The 15,445-nt window shown below is 41.9% G+C and overlaps 1 protein-coding gene across 2 annotated transcripts in view; it reads left to right on the forward strand.

The window, feature by feature from the left end:
• dgki (diacylglycerol kinase, iota) overlaps nucleotides 1-15,445 on the forward strand; it is a 162,741-nt gene that overhangs the window by 123,781 nt on the left and 23,515 nt on the right. For both annotated transcript variants that reach the window (XM_060903143.1, XM_060903144.1), the window contains exons 20-22: nucleotides 48-247; nucleotides 6,747-6,847; nucleotides 12,391-12,470. In XM_060903143.1, the coding sequence (XP_060759126.1) occupies nucleotides 48-247; nucleotides 6,747-6,847; nucleotides 12,391-12,470 (381 nt within the window). The remainder of the gene's footprint in view (nucleotides 1-47; nucleotides 248-6,746; nucleotides 6,848-12,390; nucleotides 12,471-15,445) is intronic.

The following is a 15,445-nucleotide window of genomic DNA, read 5'->3' on the forward strand; positions in this document are numbered from 1 at the left end:
GCTGAAAATCACAGGATTGTGTCATCATTGATCCTCCGGTGCACCAGGCGGCGCTGCAGGTTGGAGGTCATGGTGAGCGACTACATCAGTGCAGAGAAGTGATTCTCACCACCTACAAAACGGTGCCCGTGCAGGTGGATGGAGAGCCATGTCGCCTGGCACCATCTACACTCCGTATCTCACTCCGTAACCAAGCCAACATGGTGCAGAAGAGCAAGAGACGCACATCTGTTCCACTGCTCAATGAGTGAGTCACACACATGCACAATAGGGCTGTCAACATCCTTTAGAAATATAGTTCTTTAAAGATTTAGTATTCAACTGCATGTTCCTATTGCTCTGGGAAGCAAAGAAAATTACATGGGCGCAACATCATAATTTTATTACAAACTTTAAAAATGAATATGAATCATTTGTTTATGCACATAAGTGTTTACTTGTTGATAAAATTAGGCCAAATTCCAAATGGCATCGTGTTCACTGAATGTTCTTCCTATATAGGGAATACTATATTGGCCCTTTTCCACTACCCTTTTTCAGCTCACTTCAGCTCGCTTCAGCTCACTTCAGCCCGACACGGCTCGCGTTTCGACTACCTCAGAGCGGCGCGACTCAGCTCGCTTCAGCCCTGCTCAGCCCCCAAAACTCGCACGGTTTTGGAGTGGGGCTGAAGCGAGCCAAACCGAGCCGAGTGGGGCTAGGGGCGTGAGGAGACACTCCCCTGTGCACTGATTGGTGAGGAGGAGTGTCCTCACACGCCCACACACACCCCGCGAGCGCGCTGGGATCTGTCAACACCGTAAACCCGGAAGAAGAAGAATTACGAATTACGAGAATTTCTGAAGCCTTATGCGCCTCGCCTCATCTATACGCTCTTGCCAGTATCTGTTGGCGTTGTCGGTGACAACAAGCCACAGCACCAAGACCAGCAACACTAACGATTCCATGTTTATTGTTTACTATCCGGGTCGTGAGACTACCGCTTAAAAGGTCACTGATGTCACTGTTTGCGCCGCCTAACGACATCACGTGATGTCCACCCACTTTCGCTAACTCCACCCAATGTGTCCACCCACTTCCAGCCAGCACGGTTCAGCGCGGTTGTAGTTGAAATGCAACTCCAACAGCCCCGCTCAGCTCGACTCAGCACGGCACGGCTCAGCCCAACTCAGCCGCGTTGGTAGTGGAAAAGCGGCATAATACCATTGTAGAAAAGGAACGGGTTCCTCACAGGATCTAATGTTATCAGCAGGTTTGAATTCAAACCTTTACTGAAAGGGAAACATGCTATTGGTTTCTACATTGAACACTTTCAATGTTTCCCACTGAAAGACAAACAGAACCGAAGTCTTTGGGGTACTACACAGAACTGTATGCACTGCATTACACTCACCGGCCACTTCATTAGGAACACCCATCCACCTGCTGTTTTATGCAGTTATCTAATCAGCCAATCCCTTGACAACAGCACAATGCATAAAATCATGCAGATACAAATCAAGCGCTTCAGTTAATGTTCACTTCAAACAAAATGGGAAAACTTGTGATCTCTGTGACTTTCACTGTGGCATGGGTGTTGGTGCCAGATGGACTGGTTTGAGTATTTCAGAACCTGCTGATCTCCTGGGGTTTTCACACACAACAGTCTCTAGAGGTTACACAGAATGGTGCAAAAAAAAAAAAAAAAACATTGAGTGAGCGACAGTTCTGTGGGTGGAAACGCCTTGTTGATAAGAGAGGTCAGAGGAAAATGGCCAGACTGGTTTTGAGTTGCCAGGACTGTGGTGAGCAGAAAAGCATCTCAGCATGCAACAGTAGAAGAGCACGTTGGGTTCCACTCCTGCCAGCCAAGAACAGGAATCTTAGCCCATGTTTACATTAGACCGTATCAGCGGATCATCAGATTAACGTTTTTAAAACGATTAGTGTGCACACAGCAACACCAATACACGATTTAAGTGCACACAGCAACACCAATACACGGATACGCTCGGCTCCGCAGGCATCCTGTGCTCAAAATCACTCTGCCCTGAACAGCGAGTGCCCTCTGGAGGGTGCGCACTCCGGCCCTGCGCAGCTCACACAGCGCGCGAGTGAAGTGCACAAGCTGTGATTCGGGACGGAGCCGCTGTGTGTGTGATCCCAGCGCATATCACTTACCACTTGCAAGTGGAAGGATGGCAAGCCTAAAGACAATCATAACTACACAATGGGCAGTATTTGCATCAGTATTTGCAGTATTTTCATACTTTTATACTCTTTAATGAAAGGTGATACAAGGCGGAAGTCCGCGCCGTTTTTCAGCAGTCGCGTCACATGACCAACGCCAGCGAATCAGGAAGGTGGATGTCACAGTGACGTTGTCCAATGACGATGCCAGCTAGAGCTCAGCACAGCGTATCCGCGTATCTCAATGTTTACACAGCACCGGATCAGACACGATCTAGATTGAATACGTGGACCCTGGCGGATTCCCGTTTCCCGGCGTTTCCAGGCGGTTTAATGTAAACGGACAGTGCATCCGCGAAGAAAACGAGACAGATACGGTCTTATGTAAACTTGGCCTTAGAATCAAGAATAAGTTCCTATTAAAGTGGCCGGTGAGCCTATATACCTAATAGGCATGGCATTTGAGTTTCAGCCAAAAAAAAAGCATTATTTAAATCTAGAATGTCACTCAAATGACACAGATATTAGTTTCAAACATTTATTCAGCTTTTTTCTTTTTCTTTTTGCAAATTCATGTATTTTACATCATTGCCATGTTTATGCATGATTTAGCTGAGCCAACTAGTGAAAAATGTTCAAATAGCTCTGTGCTAAAACAGCGTCCGTCTTTCAGAATTATTGGCACCCTCAAGATACACTATCAGGAGTGAGTTTGCTCCAATATTCAAAGCAGAAAATCTCGCTCTGTAGACCACACTATTAGAAACTAAGTCTAAATTTCTGGTCCTTCTTGGGAAATCATAAAAGCTTTTAGGTAGAAGCCTAGAATGGAATGTTTCCTTTTCACATGTTCCAGGTAGAACCCTTTTAGACAGCCTGACACATTAAGCTATGTTCAGACTACCAGTCAAAATCTTATTTCTGTGCATATCCACATGGAGTCCGATCATATGTAGCAAGTCTATACAGCCAAAAATCACAAGATCCAATTTTTACAAATCTATTTCAAACCACATTCGTATGTATTTGCAGATTTTTTTATAGTCAGAAATGATGACTTAAAACCTTTTCTGCAAGTGAACCCTACGTTATAGAGTTTTACAAAGAACTAGACAAGACAAACAGAAGAACGTTATAATGTACTACATAGAGCTCTAGTACAATATGTGCCTAATAGAGCACCATTTAAGTTTCAGACACAGAAGAAGCATAATCTTCTTCCTCTTCTTCCTCCTTGTCCAGCACTGTTGCCAGGTCAGGGTCCATGTGGACCCTATTGATCCACATGTCATAATAATTGGAGCATTGTTTTATGCCGGATGCCCTTCCTGCCGCAGCCCTCCCATTTCTGGGCTTGGGAAACAACCATTCACGCATTCACACCTTTGGGCGATTTAGAGTAGCCAGTTAGCCTAACTGCATGTCTATGGACTGTGGGGGAAACCGGAGCACCCGGAGGAAACCCGCGCAGACACAAAGAGAACATGCAAACTCCACACAGAAAGGCCCTCATCGGCCACAGGGTTCGAACCCAGAACCTACAGAAGAAGCATGATGTTGCTCTTATTACATAGACGTAGATCTTCTGAACATTTATTTTTTTTACAAAATTAATATGTAAACAGCGCTGTCGCCTCACAGCAAGAAGGTCCGGGTTCGAGCCCCGGGGCCGGCGAGGGCCTTTCTGTGTGGAGTTTGCCTGTTCTCCCCGTGTCCGCGTGGGTTTCCTCCGGGTGCTCCGGTTTCCCCCACAGTCCAAAGACATGCAGGTTAGGTTAACTGGTGACTCTAAATTGACCGTAGGTGTGAATGTGAGTGTGAATGGTTGTCTGTGTCTATGTGTCAGCCCTGTGATGACCTGGCGACTTGTCCAGGGTGGGATAGGCTCCAGCTTGCCTGCGACCCTGTAGAAGGATAAAGCGGCTAGAGATAATGAGATGAGATGAATATGTAAACATAAAACATTAAAAATAAAATATGCCATTATTAATGCATAGTCCTTTATTTTAATTTATTCAGATCCCTTTTTCTACACAGGGGTCTAGTTTGGTTAGAATTTTGTTGGATAAACAAAAGTGGAATTTTTTTTTTTATTTGAATGCATAAATATGTTGAAATTGTGAATATTAGCCTATTGAAATGTATTTTTACAGGACTAAAGTAAATGCTGTACTGGGGGAACATTACACACACACACGCATACTGTACACGCATACACATGATTCTGGACACTTGAGTGGCTGGTTCTGGTTGTGTAACTAACCTGTATGATTGTGCCTGCTGTTTAAGCCTATACCCTGGTTTAAACTCCTTTTCCTGCATCTGTATGTTGTGTGTGAAAAGCTCTCAGTACAGCACTGATCTCTGTCCCTTTCTTCACTCCTTCACGCCAGTGTTTCTTTCTCTGCTGTGTTGTAACCTGTCTTTAATTCTCCACATCACTTTCCTTGCTAATGACTAAACAGAGCTCCTTGTCCATATTTGTGTCTCATCCCCCCCCACCTGTGCGCTCTCTCTCTCTCTCTCTCTCTCTCTCTCTCTCTCGCTTGCTCCTGTGTTGCCTGTGTTGATGCAGCATTCAGAAAGTGTGCGCAGCAGATCTGCGCCGCCTCTCTGCTCCCCCTGACTCCTTCTCAGTGTAAGTATTTCTCTGGTCCTCACCGCACACATGCTCACACACCCACGTCACTCTCCTCAGCCATGCAGAGAGTGTGTGTGTGTATTTGTGTGTGCTCCAGTGTGTGTGAGGGTGGAAGGAGGCGTACTTGTGTGCCTGCACAAAGTGCACACACAAGATTCACATGTTCATTTGTGCAAGTTTTTTCTGTAGCACGTATTTTCCAGACTATAAAACATTTTATTTTATTCCACATAGGTGCTGCAATTTATAGTGCCGATTGCAATGGTATAATTTTTGCATGAGCCTAATTATAACATGCCAGTTTTAAAGGAACAGTTCACCGTACTTCCATAATGAAATATGCTCTTATCTGAATTGAGACGAGCTGCTCCGTACCTGTCCGAGCTTTGCGCGACCTCCCAGTCAGTCAGACGCAGTCAGACGCGCTGTCACTCCTGTTAGCAATGTAGCTAGGCTCAGCATGGCCAATGGTATTTTTTGGGGCTGTAGTTAGATGCGACCAAACTCTTCCGCGTTTTTCCTATTTACATAGGTTTATATGACCAGTGACATGAAACAAGTTCAGTTACACAAATTGAAACGTAGAGATTTTCTATGCTATGGAAAGTCCGCACTATAATGACAGGCGTACTAACACCTTCTGCGCGCTTCGACAGCGCATTGATTTCTGAGCTCCGTATCAATGCGCTGCCGAAGCGCGCAGAAGGTGTTAGTACGCCTGTCATTATAGTGCGGACTTTCCATAGCATAGAAAATCTCTACGTTTCAATTTGTGTAACTGAACTTGTTTCATATCACTGGTCATATAAACCTATGTAAACAGGAAAAACGCGGAAGAGTTTGGTCGCATCTAACTACAGCCCCAAAAAATACCATTGGCCATGCTGAGCCTAGCTACATTGCTAACAGGAGTGACAGCGCGTCTGACTGCGTCTGACTGACTGGGAGGTCGCGCAAAGCTCGGAGAGGTACGGAGCAGCTCGTCTCAATTCAGATAAGAGCATATTTCATTATGGAAGTACAATGGACTGTTCCTTTAAAGTGCTGTGGAAGAAGTGCTGCTCTATGCATTTTCGTTATTTCTGACACAAGAGGTGAAATAACAGTGTGAGTAATGTTTCGGAAGCTGCAAGAGGAAGTTATCAAATTGTAGCCAAATCTAAAACCACTGATATGCTGGCACTGAGATATGCAGAGGGTTGCAGGGTTGCGGGTATCCTTACACTTGTGACTTATTGTCTAGAAAATACAGTGTACTGTACGTGTGTGTGTGTGTGTGTGTGTTGTGTTTGTGATAATGTACATTCCATTCAGCTATACATAGTGTAATTAAGTGCTGTGTGTTTTGTGTGGTTATGAAGCATGCTTTTGTCAAGGACTTTCCATTTATGTTACTTTGTTATTGTTAACATTTATTATAATAGCTTAGTTTTAACATTATCCTCAATGTCCATACCTACATAAGCCACAGAGCATCAGATTCAGATAGTTTCTCTTTTTAAGAACTCGTTCTCTTCATGGTATTTAAATCACATCCCTTTTATCCAAGAGCAGTGGTTTGTGTTAATTATGGCAGAATAAAAAGTTGTGTCAGTTATAACACAGCCACTAGTTATGTGTTTAAGCATTGATTTTGCATTCTGTACATTAATTTGGACATTATTTATGCTTGTATAACTGGATAAACATTTTTCCAGCATTGGCAGTCGGATGTCACTAAAAATGAAACATTTTCCAAACCTTATTTTAAAACAAATTTTGCTTATTGTACCTTTTAAAGCTAGCATTAGAGTGGCTATGGCTGAATCAGGAAATCAGATCAACCAGTAAGTGAAGAAACTGGGAGAGAAAGCAGGAAAAATGCTTTAAGTATTTGCTTTATTCTTTCTGTAGTATACGCATTATTCTTTCTGTGTGTGTGTGTTTCTCTGTGCAGCCCTCACGCAGTGCCTGAACGCCTACGACTGCGTGTCAATCGCATCGGCCGGCACGAATATGAAAGCTTGCAGTTGGACAAGGAGCGATTGCGAGAAGTCTGTGAGTGTCATTTCCTCACTCACTGCCTGCTGTAACTAACTACTGCTCAAACAGAGCATTTCAAGAGGGATATATGAATGATGATTTCATGTTTTCTGAAGCAAGCGAATATTTAACAATGGCTCAAGACACTGAATAGTGTTCTCATGTATTCTGGAAAACATGACTAGTGTTTGAGTCATGGAAAATACCCTGAAAGTGAAATAAACTAAATATCCTGGAACTAACAGTGAAGGATAATATTGGGCCACTAAAATATACATATTTTAACATATTTTCTCTGTAGGTGACATGGCATATATAGAGGATATTACACGGTGGTGCGAAGATATGAAGTTTATCTTCAAGTGGTGAACATATTCACGAATTCACTATATATCCAGGACATATAGGAGAATCAAAATGCCGTTTCTCTCTCACCTTACTTGTAAAAACAGATAAAGATTACACAGACAAAAAACAAAAACAAACAATATATATAAATATTTATAAATATAGATAAAAAATTAAGAAAAACAATACAACCCCGATTCCAAAAAAGTTGGGACAAAGTACAAATTGTAAATAAAAACGGAATGCAATAATTTACAAATCTCAAAAACTGATATTGTATTCACAATAGAACATAGACAACATATCAAATATTGAAAGTGAGACATTTTGAAATTTCATGCCAAATATTGGCTCATTTGAAATTTCATGACAGCAACACATCTCAAAAAAGTTGGGACAGGGGCAATAAGAGGCTGGAAAAGTTAAAGGTGGGGTTTACATTAGACCGTATCAGCGGATCATCAGATTAATGTTTTTAAAACGATTAGTGTGCACACAGCAACGCCAATACACGATTCACGTGCACATAGCAACGCCAATACACGGATACGCTCGGCTCCGCAGGCATCCTGCGTTCCAAATCACTCCGCCCTGAACAGCGAGTGCCCTCTGGAGGGTGCGCACTCCGGCCCTGCGCAGCTCACAGAGCGCGCGAGTATAGCGCACGAGCAGTGATTTGGGACTGAGCCGCTGTGTGTGTGATGTCGGGCATGCGCGTCACTTACCACTTGCAAGTGGAAGGATGGCAAGCCTAAAGACAATCATAACTACACAATGGGCAGTATTTGCATCAGTATTTGCAGTATTTTCATACTTTTATACTCTTTAATGAAAGGTGATACAAGGCAGAAGTCCGCGCCGTTTTTCAGCAGTCGCGTCACATGACCAACGCCAGCGAATCAGGAAGGTGGATGTCACAGTGACGTTGTCCAATGACGACGCCAGCTAGAGCTCAGCACAGCGTATCCGTGTATCCACGTATTCTCAATGTTTACACAGCACCGGACCAGACACGATTTGGATTGAATATGTGGACCCTGGCGGATTCCCGTTTCCTGGCGTTTCCAGGCATTTTAATGTAAACGGACAGTGCATCCGCGAAGAAAACGAGACAGATACGGTCTAATGTAAACTTGGCCAAAGGGACAAAAAAGGAACAGCTGGAGGACCAAACTGTAACTCATTAGGTCAACTGGCAATAGGTCATTAACATGACTGGCTATAAAAAGAGCATCTTGGAGTGGCAGCAGCTCTCAGAAGTAAAGATGGGAAGAGGATCACCAATCCCCCTAATTCTGCGCCGACAAATAGTGGAGCAATATCAGAAAGGAGTTCAACAGTGTAAAATTGCAAAGAGTTTGAACATATCATCATCTACAGTGCATAATATCATCAAAAGATTCAGAGAATCTGGAAGAATCTCTGTGCGTAAGGGTCAAGGCCGGAAAACCATACTGGGTGCCCGTGATCTTCGGGCCCTTAGACGGCACTGCATCACATACAGGCATGCTTCTGTATTGGAAATCACAATATGGGCTCAGGAATATTTCCAGAGAACATTATCTGTGAACAAAATTCACCGTGCCATCCGCTGTTGCCAGCTAAAACTCTATAGTTCAAAGAAGAAGCCGAATCTAAACATGATCCAGAAGCTCAGGCATCTTCTCTGGGCCAAGGCTCATTTAAAATGGACTGTGGCAAAGTGGAAAACTGTTCTGTGGTCAGACGAATCAAAATGTGAAGTTCTTTATGGAAATCAGGGACGCCGTATCATTCGGACTAAAGAGGAGAAGGACGACCCAAGTTATCATCAGCGCTCAGTTCAGAAGCCTGCATCTCTGATGGTATGGTGTTGCATTAGTGCATGTGGCATGGGCAGCTTACACATCTGGAAAGACACCATCAATGCTGAAAGGTATATCCAGGTTCTAGAGCAACATATGCTCCCATCCAGACGACGTCTCTTTCAGGGAAGACCTTGCATTTTCCAACATGACAATGCCAAACCACGTACTGCATCAATTACAGCATCATGGCTGCATAGAAGAAGGGTCCGGGTACTGAACTGGCCAGGCTGCAGTCCAGATCTTTCACCCATAGAAAACATTTGGCGCATCATAAAACAGAAGCTACGACAAAAAAGACCTAAGACAGTTGAGCAACTAGAATCCTACATTAGACAAGAATGGGTTAACATTCCTATCCCTAAACTTGAGCAACTTGTCTCCTCAGTCCCCAGACGTTTACAGACTGTTGTAAAGAGAAAAGGGGATGTCTCACAGTGGTAAACATGGCCTTGTCCCAACTTTTTTGAGATATGTTGTTGTCATGAAATTTAAAATCACCTAATTTTTCTCTTTAAATGATACATTTTCTCAGTTTAAACATTTGATATGTCATCTATGTTCTATTCTGAATAAAATATGGAATTTTGAAACTTCCACATCATTGCATTCCATTTTTATTTACAATTTGTACTTTGTCCCAACTTTTTTGGAATCGGGGTTGTATATATACATATAGATAATATAGATAAAAATACACTCTAAAATCAAACAATGTACAAAATAGCAGTAGTGCAATACGGTACAATAACGGAGAAGGTGCTAGAAGAGCAGCTTATGAGGTGTATATGACAGTAGTGCAAATGAGCAATAGCAGCAGATACAGCAGTAATGCTAATGTTTGTGGTGTGATGTGCAAACGGACACCACAAACATTAGCATTACATAATGTTCTTTATATTAGCATAATGTTCTTTATATTATTTGGACACATCTACAAAAAAATGCAAGTTAATCAAAATAATTTTAATTTTGAACCGGTTCGCCATTTTGACAACATGCGTCTAGTCAGAGGGATCACTGGGAGTGATGTCATCAGAGTGAAATATCTGGAAATATGTCCCTCAGATCTGTGATGTATTTTATATAAAAAAATGCGAGTTTTTCAACACGAGAAGCTTTGAAACTTCAAATCTTTAAGCCAACGTGTGATTTTCTTTTTATTATACAGACACATTCACAAACAAAAAGTACCCAAATTTATCAAAACAATTCATCAAGGATATTGGAAACTATGTCACGGTTGTTGTCCTGGATGCAGCTCATATGAAAAATACGAATGTTTTATTTTCCAGTAAAATACTTGTGTCTCTGTAATGTAAAAGCATATCTGACATGCTAGATTTTAGGGAGAAGTTAAAGTCACTATCTCAACCTGTAGAATCAGTCAACATAAAAATATGATGTTATTTGTATTATATTGCTCATACAATCATTGTTTTGTACAGTTTCAACTTTGGGCATTTGCTATTCTGTTGGTAGGGTGATGGTTGAGTTTATGAAGTAAACCTAACTATCGTTTTAACCTTAAAAGACTACTCTTGACCAGTGTCACTGAAGCATCCGTCATTCCAATAATAGCTCGTCTGGGGTGGTCCTGTGCTGGTCTATGGGGACCAATTGTCCATAGCAACAGTGTCCATAGCAACGGGGTACAATCAGTGATTGTACATCTAGAAAATATGGTAGATTTATCAGATAATTGTAGGTTAATTAGCATCTGCCTCATTTATGCATTTGTCCAAACAGCAGTCATGTGGCAGTAGCCCAGTGCATAAACTCTTGCAGATACAGGTCAAGAGCTTCAGTTAATGTTCACATCAAACATCAGGATGGGGGAAAATTGATCTCAGTGACTGGCTTTGATGGTTGTACTGAGGATCCTTTCAGCACACTCAGTACTGTCTGACTTGAAAGCATACAGTTGTGGAAGACTTTGGGTCCTCTAGGGTTTCTTCCTCATGTTGTCTCAGGGAGTTTTTCCTTGCTACTGTCACCTCCGATTTACTCAATAGGGATCTGAATCAAAATCTAAAGCTGCTTTATGACAAAAGGCATTTTTAAAAGCACTATATAAATAAAACTGAATTGAATTTAATTGAATTGAACTTTGATCATGGCTGGTTGTTGGTGTGAGTATTTTAGAAACTTCTGATCACCTGGGATTTTCACAGTGTAGTGGTGACACAGAATGTGCAAAAAATGGTAAACATCCAGTGAACAGCAGTTCTGTAGGCGGACATATATTGATCTGAGAGTTCAGAGGAGAATGGTCAGACTGGTTTGAACTGACAGAGAGGCTACATAACTTAAAGTGCATATCATGGGTAAATTCAGGAGCAAGATCAGTGTAATTCTCCTATTTTATATTAAACTTTGGTCAAATATCTGTCACATTTTGCATTTTGTGCAATTGTTTTACCTTGCGCAATACCAGAAAAATTCAGTTGAAATCAAGCCATTTGAGGCGAATTGGTCCGCCTCTGAAAAAACTTGGCATTTGGATTTCCCGGGAAACATTGATTTTTGTGACGTCGCGTGCGGGACGCCTCCTTCTGAATCCTACGTCAGCGCTGGTTTGTTTATGAGAAAACGGCCTGGTGGTTTTCTGCAAATTTCTTCAACGTTATCGCGTAATTATTAAAATGGTTAACAGATGTACCGTAGGAGGGTGTAGCAACACCAATCCTGATGGGATTAGTACTCATCGTTTTCCAAAAGACCGGACAATGAGAGAGAAATGGGAGCGCTTGGTGTACACAGGCTGTGCACTGAAACCATGCAAAGCTCGCGCAGCCTGCTGGCGCTTCCGCAGGTGACGTCACAAATCTGGCTCCAGACTCCCTTGGGATTTTTCCAGACATGTTTTGTTATTTTATTTTTTTCTGCTGTAGACAGATGGCCTTGTGCAAAATTACCCTTCTGGATGAGTGTGTAAAGGGACATACTTTCATATTTAAAAAAATGAAATTGGTCCAGAATGTGCACTTTAAAATAGCCACTCTTTACAATTATGCTGAGCAGAAAAGCATCTCAGAATACACAAAACTAGACAGCTGAATATTGGAAAAAGACCAGGTGAAGTTTTCCAAACTTCATCTGTCCAGTTTTGAGCACATTAATGAACAGATGAGGGTTAAGAGTCCTACTCAAGGGCCCAAAAGTGACTGGGAGTGCTGAGATTTTAAAATTGTTAAGCTACCAGTGTTCCCAGTGTACCCTTACTGTGGATTAAACAAGGTTTTGCACTCGTGTGAATAAATGTTTTTGTATTTGACATACATATATTACTGACTAATATCAATTCATTCATTCATTCTCTCTCTCTCTCTCTCTCTCTCTCTCTCTCTGTGCGTGCGTGTGCAGCGACCCCTGTTGGCATCGTGGTAGTAAGAGGAGACTGTGACCTAGAAACTTGTCGACTCTACATTGACAGACTGCAGGAGGTGAGAATCTTTCTCCACAGAGGGTGTATCCTCATCCAGAGCAGCTGTCCTGCCTTCAGTGCTGATGAATACTAGGGCAGCATGTCCTCTGAGGCACTTTAACTCGCCTCATTATAAAGCAAACTCACTATCAACAAAGACATGCAGTAATTAGTAGAGTATCTTGGCACAGAAAACTGAACTAAAGCTACAATCAGGACAATGTTACACTGCCTGTAAATTAACACTTATTACCATGCTCAATTTATATACTTTAACAGGATAGCTTTACACCTGCCATTAAAAAACAGATCTGAAAAGACATATTAATCAAAAGGATCTAAACAGTAGTGAAAGCATAATGTTTAATTAGTATGTCAGATTGTCAGAAGGTGTCAGAATGTTTTTTCATTGTGATGCCCCCCAAGATGCTTAGACTGGAATAATCAGGAATGGAGTGCTGTGGCAATCAGCAAAAATGAAGTAGAGACAGGATTTGGCAGGGTTTTAGATGCAAATTTGAAATAAAAATCACTGATACAGAATAGGCAAGTGTTTTAATTCATCTCTTAAAGTGTACCGTTACTGGTCATGCTTACAACATTAATCGTGCTTTATGTATTACTTATAGACAAAAGATGTGCACATTCAGTCAAAAAAAACACCGTAAAAGCACTTTTGTGTGCAATTTTATTCCGTGAATTACCCACGGGGCGGCACGGTGGTGTAGTGGTTAGCACTGCCGCCTCACAGCAAGAAGGTCCGGGTTCGAGCCCCGTGCCCGGCGAGGGCCTTTCTGTGCGGAGTTTGCATGTTCTCCCCGTGTCCGCGTGGGTTTCCTCCGGGTGCTCCGGTTTCCCCCACAGTCCAAAGACATGCAGGTTAGGTTAACTGGTGACTCTAAATTGACCGTAGGTGTGAATGTGAGTGTGAATGGTTGTCTGTGTCTATGTGTCAGCCCTGTGATGACCTGGCGACTTGTCCAGGGTGTACCCCGCCTTTCGCCCGTAGTCAGCTGGGATAGGCTCCAGCTTGCCTGTGACCCTGTAGAACAGGATAAAGCAGCTAGAGATAATGAGATGAGATGAGAATTACCCACGGAGGCAGAACCATGGGGAGCAGCCGTTGCCGGCCGGAAGTGGCGTACAGTCATTGATTCCAGGTTATCGGGTGCGAGTAAACAAGCAGTGTTCTGTGGGTCAAGATTCCCAGTTCCCAGTCAAGTAACTTCAGAACACGTTGAATAAATATAGATCTAATACTTGTCATCGATCTTTATGGCACATATCTATTATTTCATGGTATTATGTGCAAGTAGATTTGGTTGTACTTTGGGGTCGAGAGCTTCGCCAGCGAAGCTCGACAGGTTTAGAATGAGTAGGGCATGTATTGAGATAAATATCTTCTCAAGTTTTTTATCATACGAGCATGATAAACATATTGATAGAAACTTTATACTTTACACTTTCCTGTGTGATCACTGCCAAATAATATTATAGTTTTTAAATTACCTAAATTAGATGAAACATAAAACTTGTCACCTTACTCGGTCACACCGGAGCGTGCACTTCCACATTCATAAAAGATTATTCACATGCCCTGTGTCTGAAATCGCTCCCTACTCACTATATAGGACACTATATAGTAATTCCCTATATAGGGAGTAGTGAACGAGTGAGCGATTTCGGACACAGGGATGGTAACGGCATGATAATCACTTTCACTCTTTCGGTTTTGATTGGTTTCTCTTTCGCGATGGGAATGTCCACCGTAAACAGGATAAAATCTGTCTGACATCCCATTAGGGATTAGGGAATATAGGGATATATTTGGGCTTTAGTTTGGGCTATTTGGAGGTAAAACTTATTGCGAGATGGCACGCGGATTTTATGCACTTCAGATGATTCATTTTATGATTCAGGAGAGCGATTCAGTTCAATCTTGATAACTGCAACACTGATGATGAACAGTGCCTTTTTTATTTATTTATTCATTTATTTTTTACTTCAACTCGATGCAGCCAAAGATCAGCTCGAGTAGGTGTAACTATTTCTTCTATTTCTTATGAGCAGATCAGTTGATAATGTGTTTTCTTCGACTGGTGTTTGCAACACGGGGTCATTGATCAGTCCACTGCAGCCCAGGCAATTGGACAAACCAACAACTGTGCGTCACTACCGGTGCCGGAACAGCCCATGAAAGAGACGACATGTCACTGACTGTGCCTGACTGACGGAGCAGCGACTTAAAACTCGCGTGTACTTGACAAGAGCTTATGACGAACGTTACATGACGGAATCACTGGTATCGTACGTGATCTTTTGAAATAGCTAGTAATTAAAATTCAATACAGGTACACTTTAAATACATTATAGTACTTTGTGAAACTAGCGAGTCATTTCATACAGTATAGCTGCAACAGTCAGTCTGAGTTAGCATGGAACGAAAGCTAGCTAGATAGCTAGTGAGCACTTTTTGTATTGTTTTGTTGCAGTGATTTTTAAAAATACATTTTGATTACCCAGGAACTAAATGTGATCGTTTTAGGCCAGATTTGAATTAGACAGGAGTGTCTCAACAATTGAGCTTTTTTGCTATCTTATCTAATACACTTAATATTAGCTAGATACAGTGGTGCTTGAAAGTTTGTGAACCCTTTAGAATTTTCTATATTTCTGCATAAATATGACCTAAAACATCATCAGATTTTCACACAAGTCCTAAAAGTAGATAAAGAGAAACCAGTTAAACAAATGAGACAAAAATACTGTACCGGTCATTTATTTATTGAGGAAAATGATTCAGTATTACATATCTGTGAGTGGCAAAAGTATGTAAACCTCTAGGATCAGCAGTTAATTTGAAGGTGAAATTAGAGTCAGGTGTTTTCAATCAATGGGATGACAATCAGGTGTGAGTGGGCACCCTGTTTTATTTAAAGAACAGGGATCTATCAAAGTCTGATCTTCAGAACAAATGTTTGTGGAAGTGTATCA

This window comes from Neoarius graeffei, chromosome 21 (assembly GCF_027579695.1).
Source record: "Neoarius graeffei isolate fNeoGra1 chromosome 21, fNeoGra1.pri, whole genome shotgun sequence".
In the NCBI taxonomy this organism is placed as follows: Eukaryota; Metazoa; Chordata; class Actinopteri; order Siluriformes; family Ariidae; genus Neoarius; species Neoarius graeffei.